Source organism: Oxyura jamaicensis, chromosome 5 (genome assembly GCF_011077185.1).
Source record: "Oxyura jamaicensis isolate SHBP4307 breed ruddy duck chromosome 5, BPBGC_Ojam_1.0, whole genome shotgun sequence".
Lineage (NCBI taxonomy): Eukaryota > Metazoa > Chordata > Aves > Anseriformes > Anatidae > Oxyura > Oxyura jamaicensis.
Genome location: NC_048897.1, coordinates 62,068,674 through 62,096,386, shown reverse-complemented (window position 1 = coordinate 62,096,386; position 27,713 = coordinate 62,068,674). Strand labels below are relative to the sequence as shown.

Sequence of the window (27,713 nt, the reverse complement as noted above, 5' to 3'; positions counted from 1 at the left end):
GTGTTGGAAGAGTCATGAAAAAGTAGCTGAGCAAACTCAGAGCAGTCCCTGCAGCTGGCCGCACAGCACGATGCCTGCCACGCTCTGAGTCAGGCCCCCAGCACCACTGCCAGCTTAGACTCCTGCGGCTCCCTGCCCCCCTGCCTGCTCCGGTGGCACTGTCTTTGTAGTGCTGCAGAGCTGCCCTGTTTGAGGGAATAAATCCAGGCAAAGACACCCCTTTTTCCTTCATTAGCATCAGTTTTCACTCAGGTTGCTTCCTCCTTGGGTTTTTCCACATGACCACTCAGCTAGTCTTGATTACCCTGATACTAATGTGCAGGTGTGAAAAAGAAGCAACAGGAGCGACAGGGTGGATATGTAATAATCATTACCATCTGTATTGCCATCCAGAGACAGGTCAGTCAAACTGTAGCCTTGCTTGCATCAGATAGTTTTGTATGCATGCACATAACTCCACTTCACATGCTGCACTGCTGAAATGGTTGGCAAATTTGTAGGCATTTATCAGATACCTTTATACAAAGTGTAGAAAAAAAATAGGAAACGAAAATGTTTTGACAGCATGTTCAATTACATCTTGCAGGATAAAGAAGTGCGAGCAATCTTCCTTAGGCTATTTGCACAACTTTTCCAAGGATACCGGTCATGCCTTCAGCTGATCAGAATTCATGCTGAACCAGTCATTCATTTCCACAAGGTAAAAGAGAAAGTTATTTTATTTAGTTAGCATTTGTTTGTGTTGTGTTATCCCCAGGTGCTTGCCTTTTCAACAAGTGTTTAAAAAAAACTCAGTGTTTTTTTTACAGTTGCTGTTGACATGCCAAAATTTATCAACTTACAAGCGTTTAATTTTGACATAGCATTGTATCAGTGCATTTTAGTGGGAGTAATTGTTGAGATAGTGATAAACATGAAGCAAAGTTAATGTTAAAATTTAATATAAATAAACATTTGAGGGATCATCAAGGAAATTTGAAAACATACATATGTTGCTACAAGACAATACTTAAAAATATCATCATTTTTATTACGTGTGAGATTTATAAAACGTACATCAAAATATTGTTACTTCACTCCTGAATTTAGGTAGAAAGACATCTTATGTAATATAAAAACTTTCTCATTAGAAAGTACCTCATATTACTATAAGCTGATGAAAATATATAGTTGGTTATACGTAAATAGTTGTATTTATGATGCTGATAAAATACTTGCATTCTTTTCTATCTCTAATGCAGGCAGCCTTCTTGGGCCAGCGAGGCTTAATTGAAAATGACTTTCTAACCAAAGTTCTCAATGGAATGGCATTTGCTGGTTTTGTGTCAGAGAGGGGCCCTCCCTTTAGAGTCTGTGATCTTTTTGATGAGGTGAAAACTGTTTGGTTTTTAATCCAAATAAATTAAAATGTACTGACATTTTAACATGTAAAAAACTTAAATGCTTCCAAACTGTCTATTATATAAAGTTTATCTGTTATATAAAGTTTATGCTAATCTTCTCAATTCTCATTTTCTACTAAACATGCATTTTTAGCTTACTTTCATAAAACTGTGCCCTGCTCATATGTATGAAGTTAAACATTTGTGTAAGTCATGATAATGCTGTTCGTATTGTCAGGTTTGGAAATTTATAATGAATCACATGTGCTAGTACAGAATTATTTTGTGTAATCTAATTACATTCTTAAAACATTGAAAAAGTAATGGAGAAATATTAAATTAAATACATACCCAACAAAATCAACTGGGACAAACATTTTTTTCTGTTAAAAAGAAGTACCATGCTTTTCTTGTGCTGTTTTTTATTTGAATGTACAGTACAAATATAGTTTGCATAGTAGCAGTGCATTAGAGAAATGTAGATTATAGTATTAGAAACATTAAAGGAATGTTTTAGGTTTGTAGGACTTTGTGTTAGGTTAGACTCTGGCAGCACGAGCTCTATAAGAATCTCATGTTCTAGAGCAATGTGACAGTGTAGGTTGTACTTTTTTTTTTTCCTTTCTTCTCAGTTTCAATTTAAGGTTAACATTTTGTAATTTAAACAGGAAATAAATTATTTTAGTTGAATCATAAACATATATTTTTTTTTTTTTAAAGTTGGTAGCCTTTGAAGTTGAAAGAATTAAAGCTGAGGAAGGTAATCCACCAAAAATGATAAAACATGTTAGAGAACTTGCAGAACAACTCTTCAAAAATGTAAGTTTACTATACCTACTGCACTTTAGTATTGATAACACTAGAAGTTCACTTGTCTGAGATAGATCCAGCGTCTGAAAACAGAAATGACTGCTTATGGTAGTTATCTGCATTATGACTGAAGACTTTGGAACTTTAAATACCAACAATTTTATATATTAAGGACGTTCAATATATTAAGACTGATGTATTAATGCTAATATTGATTTACCTACTGCTCTTAGTACTACTTAGCGTACTGTCTTCTTAGTGTGTATTCACGTAATGTTTATAAACTTCTATTTTCTCTGCTGCAACCTGTCTGTGCCAAACGTGTCTTCTTCTATCTTACTTCTCAACAGTTTCACCTATGAAAGGCGTACATCCAGTTTGACATAGTGTATTCTTCCAGCAGATCTCTCTTGCTGTGTAAACCAGGCTCCATGATTTGCATTCTCAGCAAGTGTTAACTATCCCATTTCTTAGATGTTGTTTCTTGAATTCTTTGGGTTTCCTAGAATACCATTTCCATTTTTTTTCTTTCCTTCCTATCATGCCTTTATCTTGTACTGTGCTTTTGTAAAATCTCTTAAGATTCTATTAGATAGGGCATTTTGTTTGCTTCTTTTATTTGGCATCAGCTAATCTCCATCCCCCTCACACTTCCTGTCGTTGTTCAGACTCCACAGAGCAATATCTGTTTTGCAATCTGTCAACACCTTTATCACCCTATCTTTTCGCTATCCCACTTCCCAAAAGCTATGATTTACAATTACACTGCTATAAAAAACACAGGAATTATTAACTGCTGCTAAATTCTGGGGTGTTTTTTTTTTTTTTTTTTTTTTTTTCAAAAGAATTGCTTTTGAACATTTAATCAGTGTTAATGCAGTCTTTGCCTTGAATAAGATTAATATCTTAGTATAGAAAACCCCAAATTTTACAACCATTGCATTCAGCAGTTCTTGTTTCTGTAGGTATTGGATGAAAAAATACATCTACATATTTTGAGTGGAATGTGTGAATAGTGAGGAGTGTCAAATGATATTAGTCTGACTTTTGATATTGTACTTAGCTGAAGAATTTGTGTATCTCTTCAGACATGGATTTGCTCTTTACCACTCCCCCAGCCATCTCCTTTTTTCCGCTGAAATTGTCAAATGACCTTTCTGCCTTTTTTTTTTTTTTGAATGGATGAAAGAATACCTGATATACAGGTTAACCTCCCTTGTTGATATTAGACATTAGAAGAGAAAACAAATGTATCTTTGTGGACTGAAAACATTTCACATTTATGAATTTATTTCACGTTAGGTGTATGAAATGTTGTCTCTTGTCCATTTGTGGTATAGCATACTTGTTAAAGTATTTTAAAATTGATGTCTTTATACTGATGTCTTAGAATTATTGTAAGTGAATGTACCTTGTGGAAAATGTAGAGGTATGTCAGACATGAGAATTTTTGTTACACAGACTCATTTCATCCATGACATTTTATCTGTAATAAAATGTTATTTATTTCATGGCTTACCTTCTTATCCTTATTAGTGGTAAGTACTGGTGGATTCATCTTCTATTACAAGTTAAAATTACGTAACCTAAAATAAAAGCTTCAGAATAAATGTTAAATGTCATGCTACTAAATTAATAGTAGTGTTCTGTATACCAAAGTGCTTTTTCCAAATTCATTATTGTCTTTATTTCAAATTAATGCTGTCAGGAGCATACTGGTTGATAGTCGTGCAGCATTTGTGACAATTAGTTTCATTAAAAAGTTGCTGGGCAATATTCAAGTAAATTAGACTGGTTCTTTTTGATCAGGTGGCAGGGATGCGTGGATTCAAATTTTCAGAGTGCATGGCAGAAAAAAAATAGGAGTACCACACTTAAGTTTCATTAAAATCAAGTTATCTTTTTTTTTTTTTTTTTTTTAACAGGCATTGGAGCTATAATGTTTATGATTATTGCGGTACTGTCCCATAACTATGGGAAATTTTTGTTCTAAATTACTACAAAGAAAATGGAGAACATTTGGATTTGTTTTCTAGTGTATATAGATCCTTTTTTAGAATGAAAGAACCTATAAAAGATAAATGATTGCATATGTGCAACTTCTCACTTAAATAATTTCTTAAAATCAGTGTCAAAACTTACTCATTTTCATCTGTTCTTATGATGAGATTTCCTTACACCATTGTGATTGACTAGCTACTACTTCACTACCACTAAGTTAATGATTTAAAAAGTCACATTTTTAATAGTTACACATCTTTGAATAAAGCACTGTGATAAGTAACATTGCTTCTAAAAGTTATGCCTGGAGCTGCCTCATTTGAACCTCATTGCATGACATATTTTGATATCTTATTCCACAATTTTAATAGTCCTTATGTTGTAGCTGGGACAGTCTATATATATATGAGGAAAAGGTTCATTGGGGAGAGATAATGTTTGTATTAGTCTACCTGTTGCAAGTGGAAAATCTAGACAAGTTTTTGGCATATACTGCTTCAGTAGTTGAAGGCATTAGACCTACATTGCTGATCTATATGTCATTGCATATGCAGCTGGCATTAGGTTTGTGAAGTCCAAGATAAAAGTAACTCTTTCTAGATCTTTCATCTGGAGCTCTCTTTTCAATTAAATGGAACATGAAATAGTTATTTTCCCTTTCTGGCTTTTTCCTATTATATGCCATCTGTTACCCCCCACTGAGGTTGTGTTTCTTTTCTCTGCCTTGCTGCTCTTGGCATCTGCTGCTGTCATCTTCCTAGACTTTTGGCTCATTTCATTAAACTGTCCTGTGCAGAGAATTTGTATGGCTAAGTAGCTGGTTTGTTTTTCTACATCTGAGACCAAATGCATCAGTTTGAGACTGCTTTTTCTCAAATTGATGCATTTTGTCTCCTTGTTGTCTTTTACTCCTGTAAATGAAAGCATCAGGTTAACTCCTGATTCTGAGTTGTATTGCAATCTAGTTCTGCTTTTACAACAGAAACCTAATTGTTTGCATAATGCTCTTTAGCAGCTATACATAGCCAACAGCATAGAGTCAAACTGAATCAGAGTAAATTCAAATGTGACTAATGACAATCCCTTCTATATGAATTAAGAGAAGAAAACACCCTGTTTGATTTGACAGCTTTACACTGCTCAAGACACGAGATGTAATCCTCTTAATGGTGGTGAAACCCTTGCGGTGCGTTTTAATCTCTGTCGTAATTTGGAAAAGGTACCACCTGGAGCCAGAAAAGAAACAAAAAGTGAGAGAAGTTTATCAAGCATTTGAGGAAAAAAATACAAGAAATAGTGCATTTTCATACCTTGCAATCTTCAGGATGTTATTCTGAGAAGTGTGTTTTACACATGGTGAAGTCAATGTGGAGGCAGTTAAGAGAAATTGAGTGGTTTGTGGTGTACATGGTCTTTATAGTTGCTGACCACCAGAGGCAGAAGATGTGTGTCCACATACAGGAACACACTGTGCCCTGATGCTGTATCTGGTATGACAAATACCTACCAACCCAGAGCAAGAAGTAAAATATCACACACACAGCATCTCTGTTGTATAGTACAGAACATATTTTGTCACTGTCTTCAGTACTGAAGTATTGCACAATAATGTCAGACCAAGACGTGTATCAGAAGAGTTACATAGCAGATGGAGCAATTATTTTGGTAGAATAAGTATGGCAGTGTTCTGTGTTGTGAAACTGAATAATTTTTTTGTTGTTTTTTTCCTATTCTGGGGATCTGTTCAAGAAAAGTGAAAAGCAAAGATAAAATCTTTCTCTGGGGCTGCTTATTACATTTTCTTTTAAAGAAAAGGAAAATAAAGACCATAAAAGAGTGAGTGAAAAATCACTGTAGACAAACATTTCTCTTTGCAGTGGAAATTATGACTTTTTGTAATGACAGTGATTTCTATCCATCAAGAACATCGCAAAATCTGAAGTAACAGCTTCTTTTTACTTACCTTGTAATTTGTACTCATTGTTTCCTCTCTTTGACTGACTGTATTAATCTTTTTCCTTTCTTTAGTGCAAGCAGTGAATTGTATAACATATTTTGTTGGATATGCAGAAGTTACAAAAACGTTACCTAATAAAGGAGGGCCACAGTTTCAAACATGATACGAAAATGAATTTTCACTTTGTAGACTTGACCAAGATGAGAATGTTTCTGGATGCTTGGTGAAGAGGCTGTGTATTATATTTTTCAACCCTCTCTCTAGTGTAGAAGCTAATTGTCATACTATTTTATATTTAAGTCCTAATTATTCATTAAGTTGCATAAAAGCAACCTAAGTCAAAAAGTGATATTCTTTTGCTCTCTTTCTTTTTTGAATTAATTTGGTTGTTGACAAAAATAACTTTATAAAAGCCTTTAAAGAGGTTGGAAATATTAGAGTTAATGAATCAAAGGTGATGTGAATTTGAAACATGATGTTAGTCGGCTGTATTAGTTGGCTTCTTAATCTTTCAGGTGCAACAGTTACACAAAACATCTAGGAAATTCAGTGAGGCAGCTGGTAACAAAACATAACATGTTTGTGTTTAATGTTTTGGTTTTGGCCTGCAGGAAAATCCCAATCCCCACATAGCATTCCAGAAAGTGCCACGGCCCACAGAGGGCTCCCACTTGAGGGTTCACATCCTCCCATTTCCCCGGATCAATGAGTGCAGGGTGCAGGAGCTGCTCCAGGAAGGCCTTGCAAGGAGTCAGGGTGCCCCCCCTGCCACTCGGGGAGACAAGAAGTGCGTCGTTCCAGCAGGTCCCCCTGTTGGTATGTTTACTTGTTCACTAATTTACCTGTTTGTCATCCTACCTCATGTGTTGAATATATGATCCGGCATGGTTGCAATGTGTTGCATCCAAGAAAGATATTGAGTTACTGGAACATGTTCAGAGAAAAGCATCGAAGCTTGTGAAAGGACTAGAAAACAAGACATGCGTAGGAGCTGAGGGAACTGGGGTTGTTTAGTCTGGAGAAAAAGAGGCTGAGGGGAGACCTCATCACTTTCTACAGCTGATAGGAGGTTATAGTAAGGTAGATGTCAGTCTCTGCTGAGGTGACAAGTGGTTGGACTTAAAGTGGCCTCGAGTTATGCTGGGGAGGTTTAGATTGGATATTAGGAATAATTCCTTAAGGGAAAGTGTAGGTAAGCATTGGAATGAACTGCTCAGGGAAGTGGTGGAATCGCCATTTCTGGGGATATGAAGAGACATGTAGACGTGGAGCTTAGGGACATGGTTTAGTGATGGACTTAGTAATGTTAGATTGATGGCTGGACTTGATGATCTTAAGGGTCTTTTCCAACATAAATGATTCTACAATTTTATATTCATATGGTATTTTTAGCAATCACTGCAAACTTCAGTACATAGACTTAATCATTTGCCTTTGCAGTTTTAAAAGCCCTCTTGCATCAGACTTCAACAAGAAGTGAAACATCTAGAGTGCGATTGGCATAATTAAGAACAGCAGTAAAGGATTTGGTCTCAGTTGGATTGAGCCTAGCAAGTTAGGTACTTTCTTCATCTAGCTGTGATGAATATCACCATAGGTTAAATGTATGGCTGGATGAAACAATCTTTGAAGGTTCAGGTTTCTCATCTGGCACTAGTAGAAGATGTGGAAATCACTGGAAAAAAAGATGAACAACAAACAAGCATATGTAATGATAATATATATATAGGTATCTAAATATAAAGAGCAGATGTACACATTTCTCAGTTTAATTTTAGAACCCCAAAAACCTCAATTCTTCATATTCATCGGTCTGGATAATGGCAGAAACAAGTATCGTTAGTAAACCTTCAGGACATGTGAAGGTGGTAGAGCTTGCAAAATTATTGAAGAAGGAGATTAAAGTTCCAATCAACCTTTGAAAATTAGAGTCTGTAGTCTCTGTTGAATGCTTCTCTACTGTTTTTCTTTAGATAAAGTATTGCTCTTGCATAGGCATGATCAGCTGACTAGACAACATTTCTTCAGAAATTCATTTTGGGATTATAATGGTCATCGGGCAAACATGACCCAGCAATGTCAAGCTATTGCAAAAAAGACAAACATATTAGTACAATGTATAAACAGGAGTACAGTCAGTGAACCCCATGGAGAAATCCTTTCGTTGCTCTCAATAAGACCTCAGCTGGATTGTTTGTATCCATTTTTGGACAGTGGAAGACTGTCTCCGTTTTTGGTTCTGTTGGAGGGAGTCTGGAAGGCAAGAAGAATGACCAATGCTCTTCAGAATGTGACCTACGAGGAAAGATGGAGAATTGTTTAGACTGAAAATTGGAAGACTGCGGGGACACATAGTAGCAGTCTTCAATTACATAAGAGGCTGTTAAAAAGAGGAATCTTATCTGTAGTGATAACAAAATAATGGGTGTAATTACAGCACAAAAGTCAAGTTATTTGTCAGGGAAAACTTGTTAAATAAGGATTGTGAGGCATTTGAATGGATTTCTTGTGAAGCCAAGGAGTCTCTGTTATCACAGAACTTTGGGAACTTATTAGACAAACATGAGGAATGACATAAATACAGTTGATCCAGTCTAGGGACAGCAAGATGAATGAGATGGCCTCTTGAGGCCTGTGTCAGGCCTGTTTCTCTTTGGTTTTGTGTAAGAAGAGGGTAAATTTTATTTACCTGCCTTTGCTGTTGACTACATCATTGAATCTGTTAGTTAAAATCTGAAAGTTAAAAGGATATTCTGTTCTGCTACCTTTCTTTAATTGTATTTCCAGGCTAAGTGCAAGAGAAAGTTTCCTTCTTAAAAAGTGTATCTTTTTGACAGTTTTACATTTTTCCAAGAAATAACTTTCATACTCTTATTCCCAACTATCCTCTGTCAAAATCCTTGGATATTAAGAGCGCATTGTTATCTACAAAAAGGGCATATTCTATGTTTATATTCTATTTATTTGATACTAAACAGAGAAAAAGATCTCCTATTCTGATTTTTCTTGAAATTCAGAACAAAACACCATATTAAGAAAATAATCATTATATCTCAACAAATTGGAATCTAGAAAAGAGAACAGGTCTGTTAGTTTTTATTCCATGTCACAGAATTCTTGGCATGGCTAACAAATTCTTTCAGAACAATGCTGCTGAGGTGACAACTGGTTGGACTTAAAGTGTACAATGTAGTGAATGTGTACGCTGTAGTAAAGTGTACAATGTAGTGGTTGGACTTAAAGTGAACAATGTAGTTATCTCCTGCTACACATGAAATGTACAAGAGTATGCAGTTCACTACAGAACAAGTGTGTGTGTATTTGTATATGCATGCAAATATGTATTCTCTATCAATTTGTATTTATTTATATATTTCATTAGTATGTTAACAAGTTTGAGAGGTTGGAATTTCCTTGTGCCTGTATGAAATGAATGGAAGAAAGTAGTAAAGTGAATTTACTGCTTTAGTTGAAATTAAGAGCACTCGTGAAGGTAGTATAGAAAAAAAAAAAAAAAAGATTCTATGTTCCCATTTGTATATGTTTGCTTAACAGAATAAAATGGAGGGGACATTATTTATTTTTTTATTTTAAAGAACATTGTGGTATTTTTTGTGACTCTTGCAGAAGAAATTTACTGATGTATATTCATCTTTTCTGTGATAGTTTCCATAATGGAAAAAGGAAGCACAGTTTTCAATAGTGCACAAAGGCTGGAAGTTGTTAGAAACTGCATCGCATTCATTTTTGAAAATAAGTTTTTGGAGACTGAAAAGGTAATAAAATTAAATTTAAACTTTCCCAAGTAAGTATTAACTCTGTTAGTGTGTCAAACAGAGACTGACCTTGTAACAACAAATTTTGTTCTGAAGTCTTATGTTTCAAATACTGTTATTTTAATAATTTAAGTGAATGAAATAAACACTAAAACTCATCTAAATGCTATATTATGTGTAATATGAGGCAGATCAATTTGGAAACCTGCATGTTGATGTTCTTTTTGCTAATTTATATTACCATCATAAATAGTGCTGCCCACAGGATTTATTTTCTTTTCAGAAAAGATATGTTTTTTTCTGACAGTGTTGATATGAGGAATGTAAACAAAAAGTATACATAGACATTTCACAGTCAACCAGTGTTCCTTTGAATATGACTCTTTGTCAACCAATGTTCTTTCAAATTTTCAGTCCAGTTAACTTTGCTGTTTTTAAAAATCAATAATTTGAAAAAACTTAGAGGTGAATATAAGTATTTGGTATGTCCATTTTTGCTAAATGTACAAGTTGTCATCCTTAACATCCGTATCTTTTTCGTGTTAAGATGCTGCCCCTTTTTCTTTAGTCTGTCCATGTAATTTTATATTTTTGATCCCAAAACAGTCACTTAAACTTTCGCTCAAATTTAATTATGTGTATGAAAATGATAGTAAAATTATTTTTGGAAATTTTTCAGTTTCCCAGAGTATCATCATGTCTTTCAATTTGCAGTTGCCTAGAAAATTTCAGTAGTGTTTTTTTGTACCCCTGCATAGTAAATTTATCCTTTGACAATAAGCTACCTTTTATTATTTATCTTTTGCTGTTCATTAAATCTACTCTAAAGGGCCACAGTTGATAATCACTAATGTAGCACTTGATACATCTTTAAAACATTGGTATAAATATTTTATTGGCCCTAATTTAGGGTAAACTGCATAACAGTCTTGTGGCCTCAGTACTATGAGTGGTATGCATCTTCTAAAACTATTTGTTTTTCACTGTTTATCAAAAAACCATGCTAGCCAGCCTTGATATGCTAACTTGAGGCCTAGCCTGGCTGGTACAGATAAAGCGAATTCTTTCATGCACAGTAATCCAATTCTGATTTCCTGTCCGTTCATTGCCTATCCATGATCAGTTGTTCCCATATACTGATGTAGGTGAGATGCCATTTAATGCATTTAAAAAAAAAAAAAAAAGAAAAAGAAAAGAAAAGAAAATAATATTTAATATTTGATTTAGCTTGAGTCCTTTATATGAAAGTTTGATGTCCAAGCCTAGAAATCATTTGGTTGTTCTCTGTACTGTCACTTGCAGTTTCTTGATAAAGAAGGAATGATATTCACTGTTTTGGTGCCATTTCATTTTAATGAAGTTAGACTTTCTCATCTCCAGACCCTGCCTGCAGCCCTGAGAGCCCTAAAAGGAAAGGCAGCTCGGCACTGTCTCACCCAGGAATTAGGCCTGCACGTTAAACAAAATCGAGCAATTCTGGACCATCAGCAGTTTGACTACATAGTACGAATGATGAACTGTGCTTTGCAGGTACAATATGCGAGGTTTTGTTCTTTGGTTGTCTTTTTGTTAGTATGATAATCAAAAAATTGTTTACAGTGATGTGAACAAAATAATTGAATTATGGGGCTGTGTACTACAGTGATGTAGCAGATACTACCTGACAGTGCATTTAGGATATTCTGTAGTTCAAATGATAAAGGACAAAATGCAAAGGTCTATACAGATCTGCCTATATGAAAAACAGAAAGAAAACTGTTTCCAGTATTAATAATTTAGATATAATCAGTTCAGTATATATTAAGCATTGAAGTGATTTACAGTAATAGCTCTAAGTATATTTTTTTATGAATGGTGTTAGCTTTTCCAGGTCATTTTCATCTGAGTTCCTAAAATGTCTAATACCCACAGCTCTGTTTAACAAAACATAAGCTTTTCTTCTTTGTCATCACAAGTGCAAACAAATTTCAAGAAGAAAGCTTACTTGCTAATTCCATAATAGATGGTGGTAGCACTGCTTTTCACTGCATCATCTTAGTTTGCCAAAAACTCACTTTAGTTGGTGTTTGCGGTCATCTGCTGAGTTATTCTACAGATTAATTGCTATGTAATTTTGTGGTAAGTAAACATTAACCTGGTAGCAGTTAACTATAAGAGTAAAATATGTGGATGACTTCTTTTGACCTTCATTTGAATAACTGTTCTGATTTAGCTATATTTGTTGGCAATTCATTGCCACAAAATGCATTTTCTTATAGATACCAGTGTTCAGTCTGATATCTGAGAATGCAGTATTTTTATATATATTTATAATGTGATCACGCTTTGTTACAATTTGCCTCTCCTTGCCCCTATCTAAGTTAGTGTGTTAGGAATCTGAGAGAGACATCGAAATATTTTAACCCCACTCACCTCTAACCTTAAAAAAAGGGGGGGGGAAGAAAAAAATAAAAGAAACTGCTAACAGTATTTTGCAACAGTGTGTTAACCCATTTATTTTAAAAGGTGAGTGCTAAATACAGCTTACAGGAGTATAGAAATAAATTAACGTTGACTGAGGAGATGCTACCTCAGGTCGCTATCAAAGGCAAGTTTTGTTTTATGTTGTATTTCTGGTTATTTACAGTAAATATTTTTCTACTATTTAGAACTGACCAAAGCTGAGTATTGTGGTATTCACAGTCAAATTAGCTGCATGTTGCAGATGAAAATGTCAGTCAGCTGGCTAAAATTTCACGGATTGTACCAGAGTGCACTTTTTTGGCACAGCCATTGGCCTTTTCCAAGTTCTATATTTAGCTACAAAGTTAAAAGAAAAATAAAATTACCTGTGAAAGTGCATTTCTCTGCCCAGAATCATGACTAATGAAATGTTGCACCTGCTCTGCATTCCAGAGTCAGAAATGTTACTTCAAACAAAACCCACAATTTTCTAGATGTGCTACAGATTTTGGTCCTTCTCGTGATTATTCCTGGGGGAAAAAAAAAATCCAGAGAGGTTTTCAGACAAAAGGAAGGAAATACAAATCCCCTTTATTTGCAGCATCTTAGTACAAAACAGATAGCAGAAAAAAACGAGGAGTTGAGGAAATTTTCTTTATTGAGGAAAGAAATAATGACACCTCCTCTTAAAGCAATAAAATCAAATTTTTCTGTTCAAGAAAAATTACTATTTTTTTCACAGTGATTTGAGGGCCCAAGAAGGACCTTAATGCTCATAAAAATGTTTTTTTTTTTTTTTTTTTTTTTTTTAAGTAATATGGAAATAAAATGGAATGATTGTTATTTTTCTTAATAAAGGTAGAAAATACAACTCAAATCATGCAAAGGAAACAAATACATGGATTAAGGGGGCACAATTTTTACCCTTTTATTTTTACAGTAGTATTTTTATATCTTTGAAATGTAAAATGGAAATTTCCATTTCTCAGTAGTAAGCTTAGCCAATATGAAAACATCTGAACTCCTGACACTGGGCAGCTAGTTAGAAACAAGTATTTTCAGTACATCTACTTTTATGACATGAAATTATTTATTAAGATAAAAAGCATGATTTATGATTTGTCTATGTACTTTGTTCAACTCTATTATTTGGAACAATGTGTAAATTGTGACATTTTGGAGCTTCTCTGTATCAGTTAAAGACAAAAATACATTATCAAGAACTTTGTTAAGTTTGCTGCTGCTGCAGTCAGATGCAAGTCAGCATTTTGCCGTAGAGACATGAATTCTTTTAGCTGCACGTCGTTAGACCAGGCAACTTAAACTGTGTCTGTTAAAAGATATGGAAACTTAATGTAAGAAAGATGGTCCTAACTGAAGATGTATTCAACCTTTACGGAAATATAGTGTTAATTATGATGGAATTTTGAGGGATATGTGGATTGCAGTGTTGCTTTGAGACCTCACAGACCTATTGGAATTGTAGAAACTGTGCCATCAAATGTCTTCTCATAGATTTTTCTGTTAATATTAGTGTTCCCATTGGTTCTCCTAAGATAGGAACAGAAGTATTGCTGTTGCCATGAGGCATATAGCAGCTGATACAAAATCTATGGAGAGGGAAGGGCCCGTGGGATAGCTGGTAGGTTGGGCACAGCCCTGGCTCTTTACTGGTCTCACTGTACATGGTGGGTTGAACTGGGATGTGCATGCAGCACGTCCCAGTGTGATGTCTTTCCCTGGGAAATACGAGTCTCTTCTGGCTCCCTTGCTCAGGCAGATAGTAATTCTGATGCTCTCCAACCACCAAACCTCTGCTACTGATAGTGTGATTTGTTGCTAACAATGTGTATTTCAAGAGATACAGGTAGGCTGTTTCTGGAAGCGTCTTTTAACCAAGAAGCTATGTTATTGGCATGCACAGAGTTCTTTGTCTTACTGGGAACAGTGCCATATATTACAAAATCAGGAAGAGTGCATTCTTTATAGTTTATTGCAGATCTTTTCATTACTGTTAAGGTTTTCCTTATTGTTTAAGTTATTCTTTTTTGTGTTTTTTTTTTTTATTTATTTATTTATCTATTTATTTAATAGAATTTGCTCTCTTGTTTTACTAGAGTCCATAAAAATAAAGGTCAGGTACTTTATCAGAACTTCTATATACTCGTTTAGTAGATGAAAAGTGGTATGTTAACACAGTGCTGCTAATAATCCCACTGTGTATATTGTTGCTAGTCTCCTTATAGCTGGTGTAATGAATCTGCTACCACAATGTTTGAAAATAGGTGAAGGAAGAGGAATTAATGTTCATAGCATTGCTTCAAGTTATTTTAGTGAAAGATGACTTAGGCTGTATTTCCCCAAGTATCTGATCTCTAGACATTTTGCAACTGGGAGGAGGGAAAGGAAGAGGTGTTTCACTGATTCCTCTAGAGATGACAAAACTTGGGCTTGACAGATCTCTGGCGTTTGTCAGCTTTGAGGCTCTCAGTCCAAGTGCGACATTCTTTTGGACTATTACTATATAGCCTATTTACAGTTTGAAAAAAATGGGCAGGACCTCGCTGCAAATTTTTAATAGGCCTATGATATATGGAACAGTACAATAGAATTTCATAAATTATTTTGCCTCACTTAGCAGGCATGCAGTTTCATGTCAAACCATATGGTAGACTTTAGATAGCTTTACAAATACAGTTAAGGTAAGATTTGATGCAATAGGTCAACACTGAAGTGAAAAATATGCTTTACTGGTCTCTACTCTTGTCCAGGAAGTAGTGACAATCTACTGTTGCTGAAATGTAAATGTAAGAAATATTTCTGATCATTCTTAGTAGTACAAGAATCAAAATGGCGTGGAGATTGTATAGCTAATTGTTTAAAACAGATATCTTCTGATGAGGTCAATTAAATTACCAGTTAGTTGTTTTTTTCTCTCCTGCAAGGAGTTATTGGCTACTTGCTAAAAACTTTCTTTTCGTTCCCTGAGTAAGAATTCTTCCCCTGACAGATCATATACTCTGAAAAGACTCTGCAGCCTGTACTACAGCATTGGTTAGTATCTGTTATAGCAAATTATAGAAATCATGTTCTGTTTGATATGTTATATAGCTTAATTACTTTTAAGCTATCTACAGTGTTGTGAAAACTGAGTGTATTGATTGGCAATTTATTCATACAGATGGCACTGTAATGTGAAATTATTTCTCTAGACATTGTTTCCATGCTGTTTGTTTTCTGCTACTGAGGCAACCTCCAGAATAATTTAGAATTATGCATAAATTCCTGTTTTAAATGTTCTTTCTCTTTAATTTTCTCTAATGAAAAGTTTTTCTCTAGCATGTTAGAAAAGACTGCCAATACTTGACTTTTTTCAGCTAAAAAGGCTATTCATTATCAGAGGAAAGCTTTTTCTACGTAATGATATTTACAGCAACACATTTTATATTTAATATTAATTAAGAAATAATGACAAAGACAAAAGTCAAGGTTGAATTTGCATACCTCTCCATTAATTAGTCACAAATCATCGACATGTCTCGTCCAGAATTTCAGTTGTCTCTCTGATTTTCTTCTGGCAGTAGCAAATGAACTTTGTATTTTGAAACATAGCAGCACTTAGTTTGATAAAATGTCAGTAAAGGCAAAAAGAGGCCTGAAGATTCTCCCATTGTATAGGTGGAGGATACTAGATAATCACAACTAATAATTTTTATGTTAAAAAATACATTCTAAACAATTTGCATGGAATACTGAACAATAACAATAAACTCTGGTAAAAAAAAAATAAAATGTTTTGGCAGAAAAATTATCTTCAGATAATTAGTGCAGGACTATGAGCTAGCTTCCTTTGGTAGTTGGAACAGATAAAACTTTTCGTTTAAAAACTCCCAAACTAATATGATGTAATTTAACATTTCCTGTATAAGATGTTGGACAGTAATACTGCCTAGCTGCACATTAATGCAAATATGTGTCAAGTCGGAAAACACCTGTGCCTAGGACATCCAAAATACTTAATCTAAATGTGGTTAAGTGGAAATAAACTACATAAAACTGAATAATATATAACTACTTCCAAAATTATTATTTTTTTTTCCCATATTTATCTTTGAAACACAGTATACTGAGTACTCTAAAAGCATACTTAGAGTTTACAGTATAAAAAACAAAGGCAGGAATTCATACTAGCAACCAGGGCAAAATTAAAATTTTAACCTGCATTAGGTTACACTACACGTACATCTGGGCCAGCATCTTTTCTCTGACAATGACCAAAAGCAGGTAAAAGATAGAATTGACAAATTTTCTTTCTAGAATTTCTCTTATGACCCTTCAGTATTGCTTTGGAATAATATGGTCCTCTTTCTATCATTTACTAGTCAGGCTATTGTGAAAGAAACTTTAATATACAAAATTAGAGTAATGGCATTCCATAAATATTAACTTTTTTTTTCTTATGTAAATAACATTGTCAGCAGAGGAAGTTTAAAACTTGTCAGTCTCAGAATTCAGTTTTGCAAATACTGTCCAATAACAAGAAAGATTTTATTACTCCTGAGAGAAAATCAACCATGTGTGTGTCATATGATTCAAATTCTTGGCAATATAAAGGTTAAATGAACTAGCATTTCTCATATTTTATGTTGAAAACTACATTGCTAAACATCGTTCTTTTGGAGGGTTATAGTAGGTCTTTCTTCTTTCAAGCCTTTTATTTCATGGCCTGCCTTTTGTTACTCAGTTTGACTTGTGTTCCTGGAATCAGAGACTCTCAGAAATAATATTTGAGCAGCAGCAATATTAGAAAGTCGTTTAAGGTATTTTGAAACAGCAAATTTATCATGAAGAGAAATCATGGGAGTTTAACAGTGCCACACTTAATTATATTAATTCATCAGTTCTTAACAACTTGATCTTGTTCATCCTCTTAGGTATAGTCATGATATTATTTAAATGAAAGAAAGACCTTTCTTGGTCTTTAGTGTTTAAGGCTTGGACTTGAAGCTTCCAGATTTAGTTCCATATCATACTGTTTATTTATTTATTTATTTTTGTCACAAGAAGCTTGTCAGACTGTTTCTCTGATCCATGTTTTCTCACCCCCAAAGAAGAAACAACAGTTTTTCTACTCCTGCTGATTTTTCAGGAGTCCACCTATAATGTTCTGGACTGCATAAAAGAAGCTGCTATTTCTGAGTCTTTCTGATGATGTCTTTTTCATAAGAAACTGCAAGGTACTTTAATATCATTGCACATAGCTGAGCTGATAACACTCACATAGTTTTTCTAGAAAAACAAACCAGTAAGTATATTGAAAAAGGCTGTATTGCTGATCTGTTCTTATTTTTCTTTTCTTTGCTCATAATGAACATAATGTTATACTCATGTATTCATGTTATCTTGTGGGATGCCCACACAGTCAAGGCAAAATCAATTCACAGGTGTCTTTTTGCCAAATACAGAAAATACAGTTTCTTTCTCTGCAGGACTGTCCATGTATGCATTCATAAAATGGGTACCTGTGTTCTACTTTCACTCAACATTGCAGTGTTTTTAGCTTTATTACTGCTGTTAGAAGACCAGTCTGCAGTTACCTCCTGTGCAGGGACCAAGGGAAATGACCACCTTGACACAGCAATGGCCGTAACTATTCTGCGGGCCAGGACTCTCCCTGCAGAACTGGCCCCATCCAAGTAATTCCTTTGTTTGGGCAGCAGTCTCTGTGGAGAGGCATCCGGCTGTTTCTGCATACGTGTATCCAGACAACCAAGGTGGTTGTCTCAAGCTGTGTTAAACTGCCTCTGCAGCGTAGTCCGGAATTTCTTTGTCTGATAACTACATAGCAGAAACCCATAGCCTCTTTTCAGGCTGGCTCTGGGCCAGCAGAGGGGTGTTCAGAGATGAGTTCTATGCGGCCAGGCACCTCCTGAATTGCTGTTTGCTTGGAGACTTCCAAGCCCTTGCTTCTGGTAAGCTGTAAGTAATTGTGACTTCTGCTCAGACTTAGATTCTGTTACTATTATGCAAGACCATTACTTAAAGAAAAAGAGGACGATTGGCAGTAATGAGAGTCCTATGATGTGCTGTCCATATATACCTATATACGCCTATGTGTATATACAAATAAATATTTGTGTGTGTGCATGCCTTCAACCTCTCTCCCTCTCAGCTTCTCAACAAAATGTGTTGTAACATAAATACACACACACATATATAAACTCATTAGTAATAGATAACTTAATCATGAGTGTAGATGAATATGCATCTTGAACAGCCATCTTAAGGACTCTGGTTACACAGAATCCTCCAGTTTTGCCCAGCCATCTTGTTAGTAATGTGAAAAGGGATGAAAAGCAGAAGAATAAAAATGTGATGGTGTCTATCTTTCTGTTTATCCTTCTGCCATAGATAAAATTTGTTTTCTAGCCTGCCATCTGTTGGGTTACTGGTTATGTCTTCGTTATGTTTATAAGGAGTTACCAGTGCAGGATTCAACCTCTTTTTTATTATTATTTTTAAAGAGTCTCTGGGTAGTATTTTTGTACAAATATTACATGATAGTAGGGTGTTGTTGTTTACATACAAATAAGCAAAAACGCGTGAGCAGAGGCAGCCCAGCTACTCTGGTTGGTTGCCAGCTCGCCGTGAGTCAGCCGGTCTGGCCAGAACCAGCTGGAACGGGCTGGAACCACTTGGAACTGGCTTTGACCAGCCCGGGGCACCTACACCCTTGGTCAGCCCCTGTGGCGCCTTCCGAGGTACAAGGGAAATTAAGGCCCTGAAGCAAAACAACAACAAGAAGAGGTATGTTAAGAGCTGTGAAGATCTTTAAGATGTTTTTAGCAGATCTTATGTGACATTTACATAGCAATGTAAGCATTTTGGAAAAAAATACAGGATATGGTATCCAAAGGGCAGACAGCTGGTCTGTGTCTGGGTTGCGTTGATTTCAGTCAAGTCATGGCTAGCTTGCAGATGACTAAAAATGTGATACACTTTAAAAAGGGTATATGCCCTTTAAAATGTGGTACCCCTGAAGCAGGAGACCTCCAGACTCCAAAGAAGGGTGTCAAAAAAGGTGGCCCCTTGTCAGGGCTGAGGAGAGGGCTATAACCCCACGCTGCTGGTGAGCTCTCTGGGACGTTGGTTTGCAGACAGGTCGGTGCTCCTCATGGGCGACTCCTTTCATTGGCCTTTTGTCAGGCCTCCAGTATTTGCTGTTAATGCAGGGCAAGCTTGTATGTGTTTGCTCACACATAGATATCTTATTGAAACCATGCAGCTTCTTGACATGGTAGGCTCTAACTGCTCTTAAATGTTCATTACTGTTAATTGCATCCTTGTGGTTGCTGCGCATTTCTAATAACTCCATGTTCTAAATATTTTTGGTTGTCTTGATGAAAAGCAGACGTGTGCATGTATGCTACTCACTGTTGTAAATAAAATAAGTCTGGTTTAGGAATTGTGTTATACTGCTGTGTAGTTGTTCTGTAGCCTGCCCGTGAAAGAGGTGGGCTGATGAAAGGTAGGTTTGTTTTGTTTTTTTTTTTTTTTTTTAAGGAAAAAAAAAAGTTTTTGATGTTGAAAGGAGTAGGCATTTTGCTAATAAAACAAGTTATATGAAATCAGTGACTTCTGTTTTCACAAGTTTCATATTTAATGAAAATATGAAAAGAATGCATGGAAAATATTTTAAATGTTAAGTATATATATAATTTGTATTTCAGTACAGTGATATAATACAGTATAGATTTGTGTGTAACACTGTCAAGCATATGTATATGCGCTTAATCTGTTTTCTGTCACTTTTTATACAATAACAAAATACAGAGTAGTATTGATGTACAGTACCCCGACACTGAACATACTTCTGTGGTGGCTGCCAATATGCATGTATGTATGTATGTAAGATTAGTTCAGTCTTTTGTTACTAAGATGAATGGCAAGAGTTTTTCTGTCTAATATAGTGTCTCACTCTGGGCTTCCCCACCTGCACATCGCCCTTCAAATAACTGTGAAAGTGAGGTGTATTAGAGGAGCTGAAAGAGAATGCTTTCCTGCTCTGCCAGCAAGGTGTGTTCTCCCTTGATTATTGGTAGTGCTCAAGAAACATGCCACATACAAGACTGGTTTGTTATTCCTCTGAGGAACTTTTTGAAGTTGTTTGTTTTAAAATGGTTTCTTTCTCAGGAATTTGCATCAAAAATGCCAGTGTGCTGTAAGATAATCATCTTTTATTTACTTTTCACATATGTCATTTCTAAACCAGAACACTGAAATATATTAGGAGTCTTCTAATCATTTGGTTCCTATGATGTTCTTATAACCTTTGGTTTAAACAACTGAAATATTGAGTGCTTGTATTCAAAAACTGAAGTGTGATGTTGAGATAAATACCATATAATACAGCAGAGTTCTGGATTTTGTCAATATTTTGTGTAAACTTTCATAAATGCATTAATATGGCGAACATAAAGTGATGACCGTATGTGGCATTTAAGAATGATATTTTTAAGGAAACAGGCATCAGAAGAAAAAAGTTCATTACAGTAATAGACATACCTCTACTGTTACATAAACAAAATGTGTACAAAGTTTTAAGAACAAAAATAAAAAAGATACAAACAAAAGAATATGTGACATTCTACATAAATTGTAAAAATAAAAAAAAAAAAAATCTGGCACTTTTTGACATAAATTTTTGTTGTTATAGCCCAGATTTATGACTTGCATGAATCGTTTTTTCGGATGCTTGGGAGAATGCTACGTAAGCAAGCTGTGATGAAGATTACTTTTTGTATTTCCCCTCCATAAGCAGTCTATAGTAGACTGTCAAATCATACTAGTCTATACTAGACTAGTCAAATCAGACTAGATCACCTCTTCCTTTTTTGTAATAGTAACACACTAAAAATCAGCCTTGATTATGAGGGATGCCATGGTTTTTAACTCTTATTCTTTAGAAAGAAATCTTTCCTATGTTAGAATATTCTGTCTACCTTTGAACCTTAGGCTTCTGAGTTTTACGTTTGATGCTTCCTTTGACAATACCGATGATTTTAATTCTCAACAAATCTCCATTTTTCTGTGTACACATCTAATACCTTATACTTCTAATACGTTTATGTATAACGTATATACATATAATGTTATATGTTTTTTCCTATACTTTTAAGTCTTCCAGATTTCTTTTCTGTAAATGTCACTCACACTTTGGTATTTTTCATTTGTACAAGAAGATTAGCATTAGTACAGTCTAGATTCACAGACGGCTCAAAATACGATGCTACGCACATGTTTCTTGGATCAGTACACTTGCCCATGTGCCAGCAGAAGTTGGGGTTCATACCCTTAAACTAAGACTATACTATTTTTTACATTATTAGAACAGAGGCAAAACAAGTGGTTGTTTTGGGCATTTTTTGTTCATAAGAAGACAAAGTATGTTAACGCAGGCAAAACTAATGGATTAAAATAGCCCTTAATTTATTGTTTCCAGGCCAAATTGAAGATTCTAAACTATTGATTTCTTTGGAATTTAGTCCATTTTGTTTATGAAGTTAAAAGGTATAATTGCTTTTGTAAAAAACAATTTAAAGGAAAATATTTATTTTAATGGACTCTTTTGGAGCCTTTCCTTTGTCATTTGGGAATAGCTGAAATACTAACCATATGTGTTTCTGTTCAAAAGCCACAGGCCACAACTTCAGTTATGTTAACACAATTTGTTACTTAGCCTCTGAATTGTATGTGTAGGAAAGTCATAGACTTTGATCCTGACTCGATTATGATAGATGGTTGCTACCTTCCCAATCCCCTGTCTGTTTAGCCTCAGCCCCTACAGAGACAGATACCATGTAAAACATTATTTTCTCTGAAGAAGACTGACAGTAGGCTTGTGGTTTTTAAGTTACTTTTCACAACCTCTTAGGCATGGTTAGTGGGTAAGCAGTGTTGCATGGATCAAAAACATGAAAACCGTAACTACAGAGAACATCAGAAACAGGATGCTGAGATATATTCTGAGAATCACTTCTTTGATTGTCTATATTTCAGCTAAGCTTTTAAGAAAGGCACTCAGACTGCCACATGCATTTTGTACATGCTTACTGCAAAGAACTGCGTAAGGATAATTTAGTATAAAATGCCATGTAACAGATATGAATTTGATCTATCTTGTGTAATTTCTAATATCAAAAGGAAGATGAAACATGCATATGAAAACAATAGGCATCAGCACTGATTCACTTAAAATCAGTCAAGCAAACTACTCATGAACAATGATCTTACGGAGAGATGAAAGATCCTACATGAGGTCTAATCATGGTGCCATTGGTGGTACTCATTCCTGACTTCAAAACTGGGGGCATTCTGTTCTTACAATTAAGAGCAGGTATACTAAAATAAATGTATTCTGATCATCTTTTTTAAATCCAAAAAATCACTTTTAATAGTCTACTTGAAATTTATCTCTTGTGAAGTCACTTGAGAGTAAAAATGTGGGGAGAATTGCTCATTCTTGGATATGCCTTTCCACAAGAGCATGTGAAAGTTTCTGCAGCCCGAAGTTTTCTGTGTTGTCCACAAACTTTTGATGTCACTCGCCCTCTATTCAGGTTTTGTCCATCTCCATAAATACTGTTATATAGCATGATTTTTTGGAGAAGGGCGTTTGGATTTGTTGGAGAGGGGGCTTTTTTCCAAGCCATCTTCAACCGAATCCTATTTAATGAATGTTCCTAAGTCAACAGGCATTGGGACAGGTTGCCCAGGGAGGTGGTGAAGTCACCATCCCTGGAATGGTGACTTTTTAAGGAAAGGTTGGACGTGGTGCTTAGGGACATGGTTTAGTGGGTGACATTGGTGGTAGGGGGATGGTTGGACCAGGTGATCTTGGAGGTTTTTTCAAACCTCTATGATTCTATGATAACATGTTTTCTTGGTGTATATTGCTTCCATAACAGCTTAAAAATTTTGGTTTCAGTTACAGATAACGTATGCATAAGAGAGCATGGAGAGAAATAAAGATGCCTGCTAGGTAAGAGAGGGATTATAGTAAGGAGTGTCACATGCTTCCTGATAATTTTTGGCAAAGGGCCTCTTCTGTATTTTCCATCTTAACCAAAACAAAACCCAACCAACCAACCAAAAGACAACAACAGAAAACAAGCAAAAAGACAAACAAACAAACAAGAACCTTGAATCTCCTGCATCTATTCCTATTGGATTTTCAAAATAAAACAAAATAAAATAAAATAAAAACAACAAAAAAAAATCTGTAGCTTAGTTTTTTGATCATTAAAAAGAATCTGACCTTAGAGGTCCCTGGGGGTAGTTGAAATTCTGGTAAAGCTTGTAATCTTCATAGTAGTAATGAAATATCATTGGCTACTCAGGCACTAGTCTAACAAGAAAGAAATCTCAAACAAATTAATTGCCAATTAAGTCATGTTAAGTCATAAGCTAAATGCATTAAAAATTCTGTAATAATTTTCCTGAGGAGAGTCTTTCAAAACTTACTGAAAAGACAAAATGCAACATTTGATCATGAACTTTAATATCAATTGCAAAAACCTTTAGCTTGTACTGTACCACTGTACACGTGGCTCTATCCACAATTTTGCATGAATATGTAACTTTTAGAAATAAAAATTGAAGTGCTTAGATGAAAATGAATTTTGGTTGGCATTGTATAGAAAAACTAGAGCAGTAAGCAGCATTTCTAATATGTATTAATATCCAAAAATGTTGATACATTTCTTAGCATGCAGCTTCGAGTTCAGGAATGGATGTCTGGAAGCTTGTTCTATGTTCTTTCTTCATCTCCTTTTTATTCTTCTCTACCCTTTGTTTCAACACAAGAAAACCTCTCTGTTCTTTTTCACCCTTTTTGTTATTTACTTTCTCGTATTGAGCGTAGAATCATAGAACAGCCCAGGTTGAAAGGAACTTCAAAAGATCATCATGTCCAACCTAAGGCTGAGGTTGTTGATTTTCTGTGTCTAAGACCAAGAGAACAGGTAAGTTGTCTCATTTAGTGGGGTGGAAGGATATTGGGGTTGGTGTATTTTTGGTTTTCCAGGCAAGTTAAACCGTTGAAGTTTTTACTTTTTCTGAGCTTTAAGCTATTACCTAGATAGATCACTGATGATTTTAGGGTCCAGGTCTCACATTCTGTATGTCTGATGACTTCCTTTTTTTTTCTTTTTTTTTTCTTCCTTTTTTTTTTTTTCACACTTCAGTTTTTCTCTAATCTTTTCACTGTGTCTGGCAGTCACCATTTGGCAGTCTTTTTTTAATAAATATGAAATGTCTTGTGTTTATTTTATCATCAATCCATAGTCATTTCTCCGGCTTTTTTTTCCTCATGACAGACAACTAAATTTATTAATTGTTATTGCAAAATAGTTTTATCTTTGGTGATAACTGAGAGGTGTTTCCTTAATTTAATATTTCTTCATATCATGATTTGAATCTCTGGGGTTATGGGACACTTACATATTTGTTCCAGAAATGTTTGCAGTACTGTATGCTCTTCTGTGATCATACAAAGATTACAATATTACCATATAGATTTCCTTTATCTCAATTCAGCGATCACTGGTATGCTAGTAGAAGCAGGCAGGTAGGATGCTTTTCTGACTACTGTATCTGTTCCAACTGCCTTGCCTTGAGCTGGCTGCCCAAGACCATATCCAGGCAGCTTTTAAAGATCTCCAAGGAGGGGGACTCCACAGCCTCTCTCGGCAACCTGTGCCACTGCTCAGAGATTTTCACCTACATCTGATGTGAAGCACCTCTGTCCTATTGCTACAGCAGTGGTGAATTTTGGCTGACACTTAAGTGTCGTGTTTAAAGTCAGGAAAAAATCATGAACTTTGAAGGCAATGGTGAATTCTTTGGAAAACTTGGAAAAATATTTTTATGGTTGTATACCTGATAGTTGATACATTATCACCAACAAAAGTAAGAACCTTTAATCTTTGCATTCTTGTAATTTGTAAAAGTTTATCAAGTTTAACATATTTTATGGGATAACAACTGTATGTAAATATTGCATATACACCTTTATTTAATACAGCGAATCTCTCAAAACATTTTACCTTACAAATTCTTGGCACTTGCAGCTTTCTACGTAATTCATTCCAAAAATAAATATAAACATAGATAATTAGTTGTTACAAGAGAAAAATACTTAATTGTGCCTATGTTGTTGTAAAAATATGGAATAAGCAGATTACTGCCTTGCAATTATTCCCAGTTATAAAGTTTAATGAAAATACTATAAGTGGAGGTCTAAACTTCAGCGATACCCAAGGAGAGGGAAAAAAGAGAAGACTGTTTTGGAGAGGAGTCAAAGTGATGTAAATATTTATGGATTTAATTTTTAAATTCATTAGTGTAAATAGAATATAACAAATGAGATCAATTGCAGGTTGAACCCTGACTGCAGAGTGGTGAGTTAATTTTCAGACAAGATGTAATTTGTGTAATGTTTGTGCCAGAGGAGCTTTGCCTGGTCAGACGGAGGAGTCTGCCAGTCCTCTACACACCTGTGACACATGAAAATGTTTTCTAATCACACACTAAAATCTTTGCAATTTTCCTCACCTCACTGATAATGTAGCAAGTTTGCTGTTCAGTTCATGTGCTATTTCTCAGGTCGATCCAGTAGTACTGCTGCAAGTGCCATATCATGCTGTGTAGTGGGATCTTGGTATCAAGAACATCCGAGCATCTTCAACTAGATGTACAAAACAGTATATTTTGGGAGCTTACTTTTTCACTTCTGTGACCAAGTGGAGGAGTTGCTTCAAAGTATTCTAATCTTCAGATTTCCTGGAGCCATTTGAAATTCCCAAAAAGAAGTACTAATATAAGAAGCCTTAAGGCTGAAAGAAGTGGAGGATTGTTTTACAGTTGTCAGTTCAAAATTGTTTTACAGTTTCTGCCACTGTCTTTATTTCTCCCTTACAAGAAATACTTCACACTTGTTTTGATCTGTATTCTTAGAAAAACAAGCATTCATTAACATTAAAGGCACTAAGTTTTAATAACAGCTTCACAGAAATGCAGTTCCCACACGATATGTGCACTTACCATAACTGTCATATTGAACCACAAAAAGTGTAAGATTTCAAATAAAGCCTGTATCCATAAGAAAGAAGGTGCTACTCATGCAGTGGAAAGTACAACCTGTACACTTAACGTACTTCACAATAAGTTAAATGAAATTTCTATATTTTTCTAAGTTTTATTTTCCATAGTTTAAATATTTCTGTTAGAATGTATATATGTCATTGATGAATGTTAGCTTGGGAGGAACACTTTACTACATCAAGCAGCTTTTGAAATGTCTGAATCTCTTGAGCTTTCAAGGCTTTTCAAAAGCATTCTTTCTTGCTCACGCAGATTTGATGTGTTAATCGAGATGGACATTGTTGAACAACATGCTCCATAACCCTGCCCAACATATGTCCTTCAGTTTCTCCAGTTTGCTTTAGGTATTATTTTCTATGAGCCATTTAGCCTTTTGAAAGAATTTATCAACAGTGGCTATATAGCCATAAATTTGTTGTTTTGTTAGTATTTTTTTTTAGTCCCATTCTACCACCTCTTCCCTCCTCCCTGAAAAGTGGGATATTTCCAATAATGGCTTCAGTAGTATGATTTTAGTAGTGTGATTTTTTTCATGATAAGGAATAAGCCTATTCTGATATTCTTTAAGGTTGAATTTGGATTCAACAACTCCTACAGCAACTTGTATTAAAGTTGTTAAAATTGCAACTACTTTCTGAAAGGCAATAGACAATTTAGATTCCAGTCTATTAAGGAACTGAGAGGTCTGGCTGCAGCACTGGCAACAAGGGATTCAGGTTCCATCAAATTCACCACTGTAACTACTACAACGTGTCATTTGTGCCTTAGCATGGAAAAGCCATTGCTGACTTTCTGAAGTGTCACAAGCCTGTAATAGGCAGAATCACAAAAAAAAAAAAGTAAAAAAAAGCCCTTTGTCATCCTTGAAATTCTGCAGCCATTGCAGATCAACCCAGAAATATCTGCTTCCAGCAGCTGACACTTGTTTCATGAATCCACAAATGGAGCTGCACCAATGAGGCTGATCCAAGAAAACTTCTTCCAGAAGCAGCTGGTCATTGTCATTCTTCTTGTCCTTTGGTGCAGCTGTACACAGGCTAACTGATACCTCTGCCAAAACTGCAGCAAAGCTTCTCAGTACTATCAAAGTTGGTGTAGAAAAGCTGAAGCTGTCCGGCAACAAGATGTCAAATACAAACACATCTTGAAAAGAAACTCCACTTTTGGCAGTTTGTGGAAAAT

The 27,713-nt window shown here is 35.2% G+C and overlaps 1 protein-coding gene across 5 annotated transcripts in view; it reads left to right on the top strand.

Moving 5' to 3' along the window:
* SBF2 (SET binding factor 2) overlaps window positions 1-27,713 on the top strand; it is a 249,473-nt gene that overhangs the window by 142,927 nt on the left and 78,833 nt on the right. For all 5 annotated transcript variants that reach the window (XM_035328948.1, XM_035328950.1, XM_035328949.1 and 2 more), the window contains 6 exons: window positions 587-700; window positions 1,242-1,370; window positions 2,103-2,201; window positions 6,762-6,966; window positions 9,817-9,926; window positions 11,307-11,456. In XM_035328948.1, the coding sequence (XP_035184839.1) occupies window positions 587-700; window positions 1,242-1,370; window positions 2,103-2,201; window positions 6,762-6,966; window positions 9,817-9,926; window positions 11,307-11,456 (807 nt within the window). The remainder of the gene's footprint in view (window positions 1-586; window positions 701-1,241; window positions 1,371-2,102; window positions 2,202-6,761; window positions 6,967-9,816; window positions 9,927-11,306; window positions 11,457-27,713) is intronic.